Source organism: Melanostigma gelatinosum (assembly GCF_949748355.1).
Source record: "Melanostigma gelatinosum genome assembly, chromosome: 22".
Taxonomy (NCBI): Eukaryota; Metazoa; Chordata; class Actinopteri; order Perciformes; family Zoarcidae; genus Melanostigma; species Melanostigma gelatinosum.
In genome coordinates this window covers 1397237-1415230 of record NC_136655.1, presented here as the reverse complement: position 1 = coordinate 1415230, position 17994 = coordinate 1397237, and the positions used below count along the sequence as shown (strand labels likewise).

Here is a 17994-nt window from a genome sequence, read left to right as displayed (position 1 = left end):
ACAGATACTAATAGTGCTAATACGTTACTGTTGCTGAAAGTGGCTTTAATAAGTGCAATCTGGGCAGAATTATAATTAAAAAAATGTTTTACAAATGTGCACCAGGCGGCAACCTCCGGTTCTGCAGAATGAAGCTTATTCTTAAAGCTGCATTCTCTCTGATGTCCACCAGGGGGCGACTCCTCTGGTTGTATAGAAGTCTAGGGTAGAAATGATAACAAAATTCAGACGTCAGTCAGAGTGAGAAGTGACAGAAGTAAAAGAAGAAAAGAAGGTGTTACTTTAGAGTAGATTAAGGTTCGGACATACAGGACTCAATGACACATAAATCACATTGTTATTGTGTTTAAATTATGTCATGAAGTCATGATGGTACACACTCCGGTCCAGTAGGTGGCGGTATGCACCTTGAAGGTTGGTTTGTAGTCCGCTAATAAACTAAAAGAAGAAGAAGAGGAGGAGTAGTAGGGAGGAGGAAGAGGAGGCGTCCGGTCCCCGTCCGTCTGTGTCCAGAGGAGAGGAGCGGCCGCCATGTTAACCAAGAAGCCCGGAACCTCGGTCCTCCCAACGGGTGAGCACAGCCTCTGTAGCCGGCCTGAGGGCGTCTGAGCCCGGCCAGTGTAGCGAGGACACACCGCTGATCTCCTCCGGTTCTCATTGAACCTAGCGTTCATTTAAACGTAATAACAGAAGACGGATTAAAACAAAACACGAGCTGACAGAATAGGAAACAGCCTTTCTTTATCCGCTCGCTAAATCATCTTTAATCTTGTCTTTTAGTGTCTAATGGCTCAGAGGAGAAGCTGTGAATGATCATATGGAAGTAGCTGCAAACGTCTGTCGGGTTTATTTATAGAAGTGACAGCTACAACAATAGAAACAGGTTTTACATCGTGTGTGTGTTTATTATTTTCGGTTTATAACGCCTTAATAACTGTATTATAACTGTTTGGTGGCTGTAGAATATCCATCGATGTTTTCTAGCTGTTTTTGTGCGTAAAGAGACGGTTTCTGGTGATATTTGGTGGTTGTTCAGCGTGTGTTGTTGGTTTTTGGGTGATTTCTGGCCTCCAGCTCCACAGACACAGCTTCAAGCTTCAGTTCAGTCAGTTGTTTTCTGTTTCTTAAAGTCAGCATACTGCTTTCATTATATTGATATAAGATATATTATATAATATTTACATTATACTATGATATAATATTATACAATACATATATATATATTATATTGTATAATATTTTATTGTATTTTATTGTATTTTATTGTATTATATATTTATTTATGTATTTTATATATATATATATATATATATATATATATATATATATATATTAGCATTGTCAGTATCATTGGCTATTTTTTAGCTTATCTGTATTACAATATGTATCGAGCTATAAAGTGTACGAAACTGTAGTACAAAGATACTTTGTCCGACTGAAGTCTAAGCTTCATGTGTTAAAGCTGCATTCTCTCTAGTGTCCACCAGGGGGCGACTCCTCTGGTTGTATAGAAGTCTATAGAAAATGACTCTACTTCTCTCTTGATTTATTACCTCAGTAAACATTGTAAACATGAGTTTATGTCTCAATCTCTAGTTTCAAGTCTTCTTCAATACAGCATGATGTTCATTTAGTACATTATGGTCCATTTAGAGTCACACAGACCATAAAGCAGGGGATGCTTTAGGGCGGGGCTACTGTGATTGACAGGTCGACACCAGCGACGTATACGCCGTCTCTACGTCACTCCTCAGTCCAGATATGCTCACTTCCTGTTCACTGGTTGCAAAAAAAAACAACATGGCGACGACTGTAATCCAAGATGGCGATGGCGGAATCACCGAATTCCGTGGCAGTCCACAAACGCAGCAAAGATCCTTTGCATTGTGGACGTTACGGTAACTTGTGATTTAAACCGCACGGCCACCATGACGCCCCAACGTTCAACGTCGCGGTTACACTTTGCAATCACATGTCAAGTATTGAATGTGTTATAAAGAAACAAAGGTTGAATATCCTGTCATCCCGGTGGTCGACTGTACTTTTAATCATTAATATTCTTACAGTATTTCAGACACCAGACTATATTTTTACTCCTCATCATTAAGAAGCCATGTTGTCACTTCTACCCCATTGGTTTTACCCTGAACTACAATATAAATGTATTTTATTATGCTGGAAACACGGCTACTACCAGAGGTTACCACGTGACCACCACTCGTCCACTACGTAGTATTATGTGTGTCTCATAGTATTTATTTAAACACAGATGACATCATTCCCCGGCTGTTGTGTAATGTTTGTAAACACGCTCTCTGTGTATGTATTTATGCATTATTGTAGCTCAGAGATGATGAGACTGTGAAGCTTAGATTAGATGTACTAATGTTCAGAATACATATGTTGAGTATATTTATTGTGGATGTTTAATGCAAACTACCACCATGATGATAAAGTAGACGGATAACATCGAGGCTTTTTTGACAGTTTACGCTGATTTCACGACAGTTGAAACATGTTTTCTTGCGGTGGTTAAAGAAGAAGTTAGTTTGAAACCTTGCTGTCGATTATAGTTTGTAGACAGAAAATCTTAATCTGCTAAAATCAGAATCCGCATGTCAGACTTAAATTTAGTTTTTGCAATCGGTGCATCTGTAGTTTCAGTTCAGTAGATGTGGTTTGTGGATGTTTTGAAGCCTTCAGTTCGGTTATTTGGCCGTCGCCATCTTGGTTTTTTGCAACCAGTGAACAGGAAGTGACCATACCTGGACTGAGGAGTGACGTAGAGACGGCATATACGTCTCTGGTAGAGACCCGTCAATCAGCGTGTAGCCCCGCCCTAAAGCATCCCCTGCTTTATGGTCTGTGTGACTCTAAATGGACCATAATGTACTAAATGAACATCATGCTGTATTGAAGAAGACTTGAAACTAGAGATTGAGACATAAACTCATGTTTACAATGTTTACTGAGGTAATAAATCAAGAGAGAAGTAGAGTAATTTTCTATTTCTATATACAACCAGAGGAGTCGCCCCCTGGTGGACACTAGAGAGAATGCAGCTTTAACACGTGAAGCGTTGCCTTTCTAGACTCTGTAGTTCATTTCTTTCGGTGAGTTTGTGACCCCGCTGCGTGTGTGTGCGGTCACGTTGTTGCACTTTCTTTTTTCTTACCCGCCCGTCCTGTCGAGCAGCATGCCGGGCGAGCTCTCCGGGCGCTCTGGCATTCCCAGCCCGGTGTCAAGTTGACATTCAGCACGCCGCGTTTCCACTCTGCTGCCGTGCGACTGTCGGGGGGGATACTGCACCGTGCTCTCTGCAGCACGGATTCCTGGTACTTTAGCAGCATGTACTGTACAGTAGTACAGAGTACAGTAGTACAGAATACTGGAGGTTTTTCAGGCTGATCTCGTCTATGCTTTATTATAATAACTACAATATTAGTTTATGTTTGGTATTCTTACAAAACATAAGATAAGTCGGTGACGATATAATAATAATAATACAACTAAAATATGAATATTTTAAGGAGGTTAAATATACATAACAATGGAGAGAATACAACGTTTTTATCTGCAAACACATCAGCTGATTGTTTGTGATAACAGCAGTTTAAATGTGTTTCCGTGTCATGTTTAGAGCTTAAAAACATATAGAAGTATTAATAACTACTATAATATATATATATATATACTGTACAGACGTATTGATCGGTCAGATTACAGCTCGTGTTGTTTTGTGCTGATGCAGCAGTTTGATGCGTCACGGTGTTCCAGCTCGTTAGTGGGATTAATGTGAGATTAGAGATCAGAGAGCAGGGAACTGGACGGTGGCCTGTGAGGGTTTTACATTCATTCAGGTTCAGGTGTGTTTGTGCACACGAGCAGCAGGTGAAGATGGCTCTGTGGTCCTCAGAGGTCTTAAAGCTTCATCCGTCGTTTGGTTCATCGATTAGTCTATTGAATCCGTTTTTAAGAGAAAACTCTTATTTCTTTTCTGAAGAAGTAATCCTTCCCAGAACACAAATGTTATTTACTATATTTATATCCAGCTCCTTGTGAGCGGATATTAAAATGCCATCTTTTCTTTTTAAGACTAAAAAAATCATTTTTCCATATTTTTAAACATTTCTAGTTCCCATAGAGTTTAATGAAAACAAACTGAATATCGATTTGTTTTGGACAGTTGTGGTCGTACAAAAACAAGCTACTTGAAGACGTCATTCTTGAAATAATAACATTTTTGAACTAATACTCATCTTTATTGTTTGGCATTTGTTTGTTTGTTTGTTTCTATTTGTGTATTTTGTCTTTGTTTATGTATGGCTAATGTTTGTGTGTCGCATTTAAGATTTTTATATATTTTACATGTTAAAGGCCCAGTTTAACGGCGGTTAGACCGGCGTTAGCTTCGTTCATGCAGTGTGGTTATTTCCTGAGTCAAACGTAAGAATTTTAACATTCAAAAGAAAGAAAAGAGTTTGATCTGATGCATAAATGCTCCAAAATACTATAGATTATGTGGTAATAAATATTACCTGATGAGCCAAATTGTGCTTGAAATTCATTTTAAATTCAGTTAAATAGAATTTTTAGAGGCAGCGTTCAAACGTGTTGAGAGTAATTTGAAGTAGGAAATAATTAACACATATTTTAATAATATTTTCATTTAGAAATAGTGAAAAACTGCATCTCAGATGTGAGGATTTGCTGCCTCTTGGTCATATTTAGTCGTAAACTGATTAACTCACTTTCTGCTCTGCATTTGAACAAAAGAACCGATATTTAAATAAGTGTAAATTGCAGCAGAAATCTCATATTTAATATATATATATATATATCACAACCGTTAGTGTTGGAACGCAGGTTAAGAACTGAGAATGGAGTTGTTTTTCTTTGAAGTGGTGTTTTGTGTCGGGTTGTCATTGTGAGGCAGAAGCCGATAAGAACGGTTTAAAGTACGACACTAATCAGATCTTTAACCCTTCGCTGTGTCACGTTGTGGTCGAAGGAACAAGGAAGCGAGGCGTAGACGTGGAGGATTATCAGGCTGTTAGAACCTTCATCCTCCGTGGACCGGGTCAGTCTGGTCCATAAGGGGTCTGAGGCCGGTTCACTTCATTTCAGTTAAGATAAACAGCCGCTGGCCACTTTATTAGGTACACCTGTTAAACCTAAAGATAATAATGTCAGAGGTTTACATTCAACTACATGTTTGTTTTTGTGATTGTCAGCGATGTTGAACTGGACTGCTTCATATTTAAAGGTGCTCCGATCTCTGTCGTAAATATACTTTAATATAACCACCATTATAATCACAATCAGCTTTAATGGCTACGTGTGAGAAATAGAAATAATAAGCACAACAAATGTGGACATTTAAAGGTAAAGAAAAGATTCAAGATAGGTGTAATCATAAATGTTATGTACAAAGAACCAATAAACAATAAAATAAGAATAAAAACGTTTTTATACAAGTCAAGTGTTCTGTAAGTTGTAAACAAATAAATACTGAGTACGGTCGATGGCCTGGAGGATTATGTCTGTAGGATTTATATTGACATCAATAAAGTAATTGTGCAAAAAATAGCAGTATATTGTGTAGTTAACTGGATATTTAGTGTTAATGACAAATACATTGATAAAGGTAGAAAAGGGGTCAATGTGATGCTGGTTAAAGTGAATATATAATCGACAAAATACAACATTTTAAATGCATTAACGCGCAAAACATGCAGTTGATAAACTCCTCAAAGCCAGCGCACTCCGTTGACAGAACTCGTGTTGAGAATCGAGACGCACTTCATTCAAACTACACAGAAATAATAAATACCGTCTTGTATTTATCTCTTTTCTTCGTGAAAACAATAAACCATGAAGACACACTCGTCTACTGGCAACGTCTACAGCCTTCAGGTTTCCCAGTGTTGAAACAACCTGCTTCTACGCACTCCTTTCAGTAGAAACAGAGTTCCAGAGTTCCAGAGGCCACATTATGCAGACACATTTCTAACATAACGGTCTAAATCTGGTCTCACGTCTCTATGAAAACACAGCCGTCTGTCGGAGGATTCCAGACACTTTCCAGTATTTTGGGAGCTTGACGAGCGCATTCCTGATATGCCTGTTACGAAACACTAACCTCTTTAGGTGGTGTTCATGTCATGTGATATTTGGTATGTTGGGGGCGGGGCATCGACGGACACATCGTGTCCTCTGAGAAGCTGACACTCTCCGTCATGTCGTCTGATAGTCGGAGCTCTTTTTACACCTCTTCTGTTCGATGTACAAGACATGTATCAGAAACACGCTAGCCGTTTCCCCCCGCTTCCAGTCTTTGTGCTAAGCTACGCTAAACGCCGGGTTTGAGTTGGCAGTTAAGATGCTGAAAAATATACCAGAAGAAGTACACACACTTAGTACCACACTGTGAAAATACTCGGTTACTAAGTCCTGCATTCACTATTCTACTTGAGTAAAAGTATTACCAGTAAGATGTACTTAAAGTAGCAAAAGTATGTTTATATCTGTAACAATGCATTATATTTAATAAGTCGATCATATGTTCTGTTTGTAAAAACAAAGGAACTAAAGCTGTAAAATATATGTGGTGCAGTAAAAAGTACTATGAGATGGATTAGAAGTATAAAATAGCCTATTATGGAAGTACAAGTACCTCAAAATTGCAATTAAGTACACTTGAGTAGATGTACTCAGTTACTTTCTACTACTGAAAAACACACACCAGTCCGATTATATTTAGTTTCTGGTGTTCGTTTCACTTCTTATACACTTCGTATTTTTACTCCTGTGTTCACGTTTCTTGTTGTATTGTATTGTTGATGTTTTTTCCTTTGGTGTTCTTCTCCTCTCAATGATTTCTTCTGTTTTGTTTCCAGGCAAAGCGGGCGAGCCGGTCGTCTCTCCGGGTCACGGTGGCTCTCAGACGACGTCTCCTGTCGCGCTGCCGCGACTTCGTAACAACAACCACAACGTCCTGACGGTACGAACGCTTCTCACGCTTCTCACGCTGTCGTCCTCAGTCGGCCGTGTTTGTAACCGACCGAGTCCCCAAACTACAAAGGATCCAACGAGAAATTCTAGCTTGTGTTGTTTCTGTCGCCCCCTGTGGACTAAAGTGGAAGTGTCTCTGAGCACCAGACTCTTTAGAAAAGCTCTCATTCTACTGCAGCAGGTCTGACAGTCTGACCCTCTCAGTCCTGGTTCTCCCGGGCCTCCCTTCCCTCCAGCGGGTCCAGCAAAATATACACGTATAAATACACGTATGAATACACGTATGAATACACGTTTAAATACACGTTTGAATACACGTTTGAATACACGTTTAAATACACGTTTAAATACACGTATGAATACAGCTTTCAGGGAAGCCGAGCTCCACGTAGCTCCTTCATATTTCAAACTCGGCATCTGGAGACATTTCACTGCCGTCTGCTCTGCTGATTTAAGGCCGTTTTGGGTTTTTTCTCTTGGGTCGATTCTGCCGTTAGCGTGTTAGCATGCCGTTAGCGTGTTAACATGCCGTTAGCGCCGTGAAACTCCTGTATGTGCCTGAGCCTGAGCAGCAGGAACAGTCGGCTGTAGCCACGCGGCTAATAATAGCCCTCTGCTCCGGGAGGCTTCAAACAGCTGATTGGTTTATAGGGTGGGGTGAAGGACGGACACACACACACACACACACACACACACACACACACACAGCGGACTACTGGTTTAAAGGAACTGATGCAGCATTTGCTTACTCCATTAACTCCAGAGTGACTGTTAGCATTAGCAGGCTTTTTTCCCGTAAGATGTTATTTATTTATTCTACATTCTTTATCAGTTATTTTATGATTAATTACTGTAAAGAGAAAGCACAATGTGATCAATCCATCAGATCAAATGTTTAGTACATTTAGTCCTGTTTGTTTGACTTCATGATGAATCAATACGATCAATAAATGATCATGTTTGTCAGTTTCACAGCTGAAGCAACTGAGCAACAGAAAAGGAAACAATTTAATAATAATCATGATCACTTATTTTATATGTATATATATATTTTTGGGATAAAAGATGCAATTTGAAGTGCAAAAGGAAGTTTTGATTCATCCGATTCAGATTTAAACATTTAAAAAAAAGTTTTTATGGAATAATTATTTTTTTATTTTATTAAACAATATCTATTTACATTTTTGATATTATTTTTTTATTAAAATATTTTATTTTAGTGTCAATAATAATCTAAAATAATACTCCGTTGCAGCCATTGTTTCGTACAGAGAGAGAGAGAGAGAGAGAGAGAGAGAGAGAGAGAGAGAGAGAGAGAGAGAGAGAGAGAGAGAGAGAGAGAGAGAGAGAGAGAGAGAGAGAGAGAGAGAGAGAGAGAGAGAGAGAGAGAGAGAGAGAGAGAGAGAGAGAGACACAAGGTGTTGTCAGGTGAGGGAGGAGTCAATATTTTGCTCTCTTATATCACTTTGAATACTAACAACACACAAACACAGTCAGAGTAGTGTGTGTTTGTTTGAATTTCATCTCTTGACTCACTTCCTTGTTTTGACACATTAATCCTCACTGACCAGATTACACACACACACACACAGCCGCCCAGTTCAAAGACCGTGTGTGTGTGTGTGTGTGTGTGTCTCTTGTTATCTGAAAGGACCCAGGTGTGCTGGTCACCACAGCGACAGTGAGTGACTCACTGAGATGACACAATGAGACAGAGAGACAGCTGTCTCTCTGTCCCTCTGTTATTGTTGGTTAGAGTGAACCAGGTGACATATTGTTTATTCATTAATCATCACAGAGGCTCTGGTCTGGTGTTGTGTTCAGGAACATCGTTCACCAAACCGTTAATAGTTTGTTCTTCTTCAGGTTTGAATTTCACGTCTCCTTCCTCATGTGTCCTCCTCCTCCTCCTCCTCCTCCTCCTCCTCCTCCTCCTCCTCCTCCTCCTCCTCCTCCTCCTCCTCCTCCTCCTCCTCTAACCACTCTCCTCCTCTAACCACTCTCCTCCTCTCCTCCTCAGGGAGGCTCTAAAGCCAGCATGTCTGAGTCCGTCCAGTCGGCCTCTCATCTGTACGAGGAGAACACCAACAAGCGTCCCGTTCTGACCTCCCAGCCCAACGGTCTGGCTCCTCTGGGCTCCACCAGGCCGGGCCTCCCTCTGCCGGACAGACAGACAGACAGGCAGCAGCCCCCCCTGGCCCCGGAGCCCCCCCACCACTGCCGGCAGGGCAGCGCCTCCTCCACCAAGTCGACGGAGGTGAAGCCGAAGCCGTCCTTCCTGTCCCCGGAGCAGGCCATGAAGCAGTTCATGTCCAAGATGTCGTCTCTGGAGCACCACGAGGTGTTCAGCTACCCGGAAGGTGAGCGGGTCTGAACCTCCCAACAGATAACCAATCAGAAATGTGATCGGTGAGTCATCGCGCTCTTCTTCTTCTCCCCTTCAGTGTATTTCGTGGGTCCGAATGCTAAGAAGAGGTCGGGGGTCATGGGCGGAGCCAACAACGGCGGCTACGACGACGATCAGGGATCCTACATCCACATTCCTCACGACCACATCTCCTACCGCTACGAAGTCCTTAAAGTCATCGGCAAGGGCAGCTTCGGGCAGGTAGTAACAGTACTACTACTGGTAGTACTACTAGTGATGTACTACTAGTAGTACTACTACTCTCCTCTGATGGTCGTCTTCTCTTGATTTTCCTCTCCTGCTATGCTCTTCTCTCCTATCCTGTCTGTCCTCCTCCTCTTCTCCTTTGCTGATTATCCTCCTCTCTTCTTTTGGTCCTCCTCTCCTCCCCCTCCTGCTCTTCTCCTCCTCTGTTGGTCCTCCTCTCCTCTGAATACCATCATCTGTAGAATTGACCACAGCGTTAGGTTAATAGTTTATTCTGGACCATGTGTTGATGGCCGATGGCCGTGTTCCTCATCCCCAGGTGGTGAAGGCCTTCGACCACCGGTCTCAGACCCACGTGGCCCTGAAGATGGTCCGCAACGAGAAGCGCTTCCACCGGCAGGCGGCGGAGGAGATCCGCATCCTGGAGCACCTGAGGAAGCAGGACAAGGACTCCAGCATGAACGTGATCCACATGCTGGAGAACTTCACCTTCCGGAACCACATCTGCATGACCTTCGAGCTGCTCAGCATGAACCTGTACGAGCTCATCAAGAAGAACAAGTTCCAGGGCTTCAGCCTCCCGCTGGTCAGGAAGTTCGCCCACTCCATCCTGCAGTGTCTGGACTCGCTGCACAAGAACCGCATCATCCACTGCGACCTGAAGCCGGAGAACATCCTGCTGAAGCAGCAGGGGCGCAGCGGCATCAAGGTGGGACGGGGAAGTGTTTTACCTCTTTGTGTCTATTATAATCCATCTGTTAAAACAATCGTTCTGTCTCCAGGTCATAGACTTTGGTTCCAGCTGTTATGAACATCAGAGAGTTTACACCTACATCCAGTCCCGGTTCTACAGAGCGCCAGAGGTCATTCTAGGTAAGTGTACCAGGATGTTATCCGGCATTCGCAGCTAAAACAACGAAAGACAATGTAATATTCTAATCCGTCGATATTCTCTATGTTTTGCATGTCATACACTTAAAAAACAGTGATCTTTAAGCCAGGAGGACGTTGTTCGAGAAGACGATCAAACTTGACTATCTAGGGGAAGTAAAAGTCGTAACAAGGTTTCCGTAGGTGAACCTGCGGAAGGATCATTACAGCCGTCGTTCGAGAAGTCAACGCTGATTTATTTTCACGTAACTTGTGCAATGTTGTTCCAGCGCTTCAGTAATTATTTTAACCCAAACCTAATCAAATATTTCACGATCTTTTCCTGAACCGAACGAAGTATTTCACGATCTTTTCCTGAACCTAACCAAGTATTTCACGATCTTTTCCTGAACCTAATCAAATATTTCACGATCTTTTCCTGAACCTAACCAAGTATTTCACGATCTTTTCCTGAACCGAACGAAGTATTTCACGATCTTTTCCTAAACGTAACGAAGTATTTCACGATCTTTTCCTAAACGTAACGAAGTATTTCACGATCTTTTCCTGAACCTAACCAAGTATTTCACAGTGACTTAGTTAAAACCGATTGAGAAATGATCGGTGGGAATGTTAAATATTAATTAGCATCATTTTTGATAAATCCAGATTTTAACTGTTCAATCGTTGGCCTCCAGGCTCCAGGTACGGGATGCCCATCGACATGTGGTCTTTGGGCTGCATCCTGGCCGAGCTGCTGACCGGTTACCCGCTGTTGCCGGGCGAAGACGAAGCCGACCAGCTGGCGTGCATCATCGAGCTGGTGGGCATGCCCAGCCAGAAGCTCCTGGACGCTTCCAAGAGAGCCAAGAACTTTGTGTCGTCTAAAGGCTACCCGCGGTACTGCACCGTCACCACGCTGCCCGACGGCACCACCGTGCTGAACGGCGGCCGCTCGCGGCGCGGGAAGGTACGCGGTGCGCCGGGCAGCAAGGACTGGAGCGTGGCGCTGAAGGGCGGCGACGACTCACTGTTCTTGGACTTCCTCAAGCAGTGTCTGGAGTGGGACCCGACGCTAAGGATGACGCCCAGCCAGGCGCTGCGCCACCCGTGGCTGAGGAGGCGACTCCCCAAGCCGCCGACGGGCACCACCGCAGTGGAAAAGACCTCCTCATCAACCTCCAAACGCGCCACCACCGACAGCGCCGTCACCTCCATATCCAAGCTCGCCACCTCCTCCTCAACCACCATGTCCTCCTCCTCCAAAACCAGGACTAACTTGGCAGCGATCACCGACGCCAACGGAAACATCCAGCCCAGGACGGTGCTGCCTAAACTGGTCAGCTGAGAGTGACCGCACCCCCCCCCCCCCTCCACGATCGCTGTGGTGGGAGTTGGTGAAAGCAGTGAGCAAACCTGCTGGAATAAAACCTGGTTTGTCCGGTTTTAAAGGAGCGCTTTGTTTGTTTCACGCTGGTCTTCGCGGCGGCATCGTTGTTGTTGGGGGGGGGGGGGGGGGTGCGTTCAGGACAAGAACGTGGAAAACTTAGCGTCGGGGTGTTCCACGGCTGGGATGTAAAGCCGAGCTGAAGGAAAACTTTATTGACAAAGTGGGACGCGTTCAGCCTCCTCAAATTCTCAGAAAAAACAAGAGCAGCGAGACAGGAAGTGACCATGCAGGTTTTTAAATGATTGTGAGGCTGCTCAGACAATCAGCTCACTCCACTCTGTAGCTCCAAACACTCAAAAACACGTCAACAAACATGGTGCTAACGGAGGGAACAAAGCTTCTTTTTTATGTTTTTACCACAGAATCTTTTGTGCAAGCTGACAAATCGACACCAAAAACAACTTTCTTCTATAATCTCAGTCTTACAAGGTTTTATCTGCTGACAAACAAGTCGGATGTATCCTTGTAATACTTAAGCAACAGCTGCAAAAAACGCAAAGATTAGCATGCTAATCTGTCTCGTATCACTATGAAATCATTGTTACGTTTCAGTTTAGGGGAACAGAGGTGGGGCACAATCCTAACTGAACCATCAACCTGTTAGCTGGCTAACTTTCTTAGCTAGCTGTTGTTTTTACAGTGTGTAGCTAGCCTTTGCTACCATGCTAGCTTAGTGCCTGTCAGCTGGCTAACTGTTAGCTGGCTAATAACCACTGGTTAGTTGTTAGACAGTTTATTTGTTTGTGTTAAGGTGTCAACTTTGCTACCAATTTACAAACTTTTTAAATCAGTCAGCTAGCCATAGCTGGCTAACTATTTGCCTTTTTTTGGCAGTCTGGTGGCTAGCCTTAGCCTTTTTTTAGCCATAGCCTGTTAGCACTGCCCAGCCTTACGAAGCACAGATTTAGAGTTTTTAAGCGTTTTTAGTTTTTTAGTTTTCAGAAGGTCAGCAGGAAGAGAAGGGAGCTGGTTTGGGTTACGTCACACCATTTTGTTCCCTATTTAACTAAACAAATCTGACTATTAGGGATGCAAAATGGCTGTGAAGATAGAGACGAGCAAAAGGCAGTTTTATGGACAAGTTATAAGTCATGTTAAAATTTAAAGGGCTCTGATATGAAAAGAAATGTAAGCAATCAAAGTCAGAAAAATAATTGAACTGTGTGCCCTCTAATATTTAATTAGCGATACTAAGTGAATACTTTCTGATTCAGGAAAGTTAACACTGATGTATTTGACCGGTCATAACGGATTAAAGATTAAAATAACAATATGATGGTTGTCTGTGTGATTGACAGACTACTTCTGGCCATTCAGGACCATTTTAAAGACAATATTTTAATAGTTATAGCCATTTTAAAATGATTACTTTCATGAATTCTTGTTAAAAGAAAAGAATGAAGTAAGATGAGGAGGAAAAAGGCGACGTAGCATCCAGAGCTGAATGTCTTCAAATAAAGAGCAAAGATTTGATTATTTAGACTTGAAGGGTGAAGATATTGTAGTTTTATTTGGGACTACAGCCTCGTGAGCAGCACATTCACAATATCTACGGTCACAAAGAGGTAGAACCTCTGTAGCTAACGCTACGTTAGCATGTGACTGATAGTCAACGGTGCTTCAGTTTCAATTCAGGGTTTCTCTCAACGTAATAAACAGTTCTGAGAGAATTTAAGACACTAAACATATCCACTGAAACACACTAACAAATAATAACATCACGAATAAAGGGTCCAGTCACATCAGTATGTGTTGCGGTTAGTTAGTGACAACAGACTGTATAGAAGTAGACGTAGTAGACTTCTCAAGTTTGAGTCGGCCATCTTGGTTATTTGCAACCATTAGTGACACAAGAGGGCGGAGCTTAGTACAACCGAGCGACAAATGTTACAATTACCTTTGATGAAGTAAAAAAAACACACTGTGAAATAGTTAAAGTTAAAAAGACGAAAACAGGGACAACGCCGTGGTGGAGACCTGTCAATCACAGTAGCCCCGCCCCTAAAGCATCCCCTGCTTTATGGTCTGTATGACTCTAAATGGACCATAATGTACTAATTGAACATCATGCTGTATTGAAGAAGACTTGAAACTAGAGATTGAGACATAAACTCATGTTTACAATGTTTACTGAGGGAATAAATCAAGAGAGAAGTAGAGTCATTTTCTATAGACTTCTATACAACCAGAGGAGTCGCCCCCTGGTGGACACTAGAGAGAATGCAGCTTTAACACATTTCACTTTTCAGACCCAGAGGTTGCCGCCTGGTTGTGATACAGATGTGCTTAAATTATTTAGTTTTTTAATATATTGAGCTGGTTAGCAGCAGCCAGATGTCGCACAAATTTTAATTGAAATTGGAAAAAGAACATCCACTACGGTCATGCAGATATTAGTACCAGTTGATGGCGCTAATTCTCCACTCAGCTGTCATTAAATAGTTGTAGGTGCAAAGAGATATTTAATGTTTATCTTAATTATTAATACTCACCAACCATCGAGAGGAAACGCTAAAGTGAGTTCACAAAAAAACATTGTTGTTGTACCCTGTCTTAGCCTGGGTTTTGCACAATGCATGCTGGGATACCGCTCCCGCCTCCTTCAAAAAACCTGAACCGGAGGGGCCAGTATTCCCAGCGTTATACCTAACATCCACATGAAGGAGTCACTCTGCCACTTCCTGGTGTGACTGGGTCCTGATGCTATCAAACATACCATTTAAACACAACAAGTACTAGCAGTACAAGTACACAGTTTGTGTGTACGACAGAGATACAAATACAACAGTTACAATAATGTTTAGATGAGCTATCAATGTGATCGGGGAGGGTGGGGAGTTATTTATTTACAACAATTTTAATATTTATTGATCTAATCTACATATTCACGATGATGTGCAGTTCACAGCGTATACTTGAATGTGTGTGCGTGCTGTATGTAGCAGTCTGTGTGTGTGTGTCGACGTAACGAGAGGGTTTTCTTAAAGCTTGTTCCCTCACACACAAACCTACATCGACATTAAAAAACAACTGTACCTGAACGCACCCACAGGAAGTCGAGTCATACTAGGAGGAGGAGGAAGAGGAGGAGGAGCTATGGGACGACAGGAGGACCTGATGATGTACAAACATTACCTGCGTGTCCTTTTCTGACGTTTTATGTTTGTTTTCTAAGGATTTTGATTGGTTGATTGTTTTTTTAAATTGTTTTTAAAGAGAGTGCTGAGTCGTAACTTTGTGCCTTCAGTATCTCGTCGCCATGACACAACCCGCCCAACACACACACACACACACACACACAGCAACATTTACAGTGAAGTCAGTTAGTGTGTCGTTCCACGATGATGTCATTGAGACTCGTGTCACAAGTGAGTTTTCGGCGGCCAAAGTCGGCTTCCTGGAGATTTGTTTTCCAACAAAAACCCCAAAGACACCGTGTGAACCCCCCGCGACCTCTGACCTTCTGTTGATGTAATATGAATATAAATACATAAAAACAATATTGGCCATGAGGCTGGAGACCTGATTTCGCAGCTGTCTTGAATGCAGCGTAAATAGCGTCTGCTGGGGGGGGATGGAAGCCCATTACCGCCAGAAAAAGAGAAAAATGAATAAAGCTAGGAAGGATCAAAATTATGACACGACATTACAATGTTTTCAACACGGGGCTGCACGACGAGATGCATTTGTAGCCTCTTTATGCTAAACACTTATAAAACAAAATATAGTGCAAAATAAGTTGAAATTTAGATTTTTCAAAAATTGTTAAGTCGTCGTCTGAGATAAATCACATTGTTGTCCTTTTATAACAATTAATGTTGTATTTTCCTGGTTGAAATGTGCTTCCATATTGTTGCCAACGCACCAACCACATGTTGTAGCTTTAAACTGATTAACACTGACATAAAGTGTGTGTGTTGGGGGGGGGGGGGGGGGGGGGTGTAAAACATGGCTGCACAATGTACAGACACATATCAGCCAACTGTCGCCTCGGGGCCTGCTGACGACAGGGCTAAGCTAACACTAGCCGATCGACCGCTAGCTGCTGCACTGACGTTTGTTTTCTCTACAGTGACGCTAACACAAGCCTACTGCTAACTGACCGCTAGTAGCACGTTACAAGTTTAAACCTGCTAGCCGTTAGCATTAATGTGGCTTTCTTTGAAGCAAGGGGATGCACCGATTGTAAATTCTGGGTTTTGTTGATGTTTATTTTGTTTTTGTTGTTTTGTTCCCCTTATTGTGCCGAGGAAACAAAGACATCATTTTTTAAAAAAAGTTTTAAAGTCGTTCAGTCCTTCATTACTTCCTTCATCTTTGAGTGAGCACAAATTTATAAAAACAACCTTTAATATAACCTTCTTTCACATGCTACACAACCTTTAATGACAAGCATGTTTCCGTACTTGCATAGCCCAACACAAGCACTCTTTTTGTATCACAAATGTAATTAAATGTAAATGTAAAAGCGATTACAAATATAAATAGGGCTAACTTTCACCTGTTGTGTTTTTCATAAAGAATACAACGTTGTGTTCATCGTTGCGACATTTTCTCTCACTTTTATATATAAACAAATCTCAATCGGTGCATCCCTACTTTCATTTTTCTCATGTTGGTACCTCAGACTGCTCAGTTATCATTGTTTTATGATTATTACTGTTGTCATTGTGACTATCACCCAGGGCATTTGGTTTGAATCTACCAAAGTGCATTCCTTTACAAAGCTAGCTGAGAGCTAGCTGCTCAAACAGACAGACGGGTCAGAAGGTGAGCCAGAAAGCAGGAAGCAAGTGAACAGAAGGGCAACAAGAAAAGCTAACTTCCACACAATAAGTACGGAAGGAGAACACGCGATATTGTTTTTATTTGTTTTTTTAAAGTTTATTAAAACAGGCTGCAGTCACACAGGAACATGAAGTCTGGTTTTAACTGACCTCTTGGTAGCATTCAGAAAACGTGTGAAAGCACCTGTAGCCTAACTAGCCTGCTAGCTCGTTACCATGCTAGCCAGGTAGCCTACTAGCTCATTTTTTCGCACTTCTATCGGGAGTTCGCTGTTAGCGTTAAACTGCGCTGTATTTCTGTGACGTTTGCCAGCTGGGTTTTATTGTGGATTTTAATTGTAAATAATGTGGAAAAAATGTTTGAATAATATTGGTTTTTTTTGGAGGGGTTGAATGCGCTGCTGTGCCACGCCGGCCAGTTTTACAATGTACTGTATCTACTGTACAGAACACAGAAGTCAACACTTTTCTAGTGAGCCTTTGTTAAATTTTATTGTGGAAAAATTATTATTATTAATAAAACAATTGTATTGTTCATCTTTGCGTATTGTTCTTTCCAGGAGTCAGTGCTTAAAATAAACGCATAAAGCACAAGAATTTAAAGGTTTTAAATTTGGTCTAAATCCATTTCATTATATATTTTGAATTTAATTAGAATACTTTTTTATTTTTCACTTTACATTCAGGGGTCATGGTTTTCAGCTACCAAGCTAACAATACAATGTTTACAGCTAACAAGCTACGGTTACAGCTAGCAAGCTAGCGTTACAACGTTTACAGCTAGCAAGCTAGCGTTACAACGTTTACAGCTAGCAAGCTAGCGTTACAACGTTTACAGCTAGCAAGCTAGCATTACAACGTTTACAGCTAACGTTAACCGATAGAAGCAGCAGTAGCCTAGTAGCTCCTGTGTTCTGAGAGGTACAACTTGTGTTTTTGTGAATGGAGTCTCATGTCTTTAGATAACAGCTTCAGTTCCCGTCAGAAAAGCCTGAGAGCAAAGTAAAGAAGTGGAAAATACTCTAAATATATCGTAAACTTAAACAGATATTGATTATTTTAGTTGTCTTTAACACGTCCACAGCAGTACATCTACTGTAGTAATACACGATGTAGAAGTACCTCATAAAATCAGAACTGTATCACTTAAAGTGTAAAAGTATCAACACCACAGTATATAACTACTCCATCACAAGTACATGTCAGACAGATAAGAGGTTTTGTTCTGTATGATGCCGTTTTAAAACACCTGCTGACTC

At 41.8% G+C, this 17994-nt stretch overlaps 1 protein-coding gene across 1 annotated transcript; it reads left to right on the top strand.

The window, feature by feature from the left end:
- The first annotated feature begins 459 nt into the window (after positions 1 to 459).
- On the top strand, positions 460 to 17270 carry dyrk2 (dual-specificity tyrosine-(Y)-phosphorylation regulated kinase 2). The gene is made up of 7 exons (XM_079294479.1): positions 460 to 571; positions 6900 to 7003; positions 9035 to 9374; positions 9459 to 9622; positions 9948 to 10337; positions 10411 to 10501; positions 11197 to 17270. Exons 1-7 carry the CDS (start codon positions 532 to 534, stop codon positions 11844 to 11846), a joined length of 1779 nt encoding a protein of 592 aa, XP_079150605.1. The 5' UTR covers positions 460 to 531; the 3' UTR covers positions 11847 to 17270.
- The last annotated feature ends 724 nt before the right edge of the window (positions 17271 to 17994 follow it).

Bases quoted from the DNA above. Each gene is read 5' to 3' on its own strand.
- dyrk2 (XM_079294479.1), top strand. From the start codon at position 532: ATGTTAACCAAGAAGCCCGGAACCTCGGTCCTCCCAACGG. The intron at 9,623-9,947 runs GTAGTAACAGTA...CCTCATCCCCAG, and splicing joins GCAAGGGCAGCTTCGGGCAG to GTGGTGAAGGCCTTCGACCA. The intron at 10,338-10,410 runs GTGGGACGGGGA...TTCTGTCTCCAG, and splicing joins AGGGGCGCAGCGGCATCAAG to GTCATAGACTTTGGTTCCAG.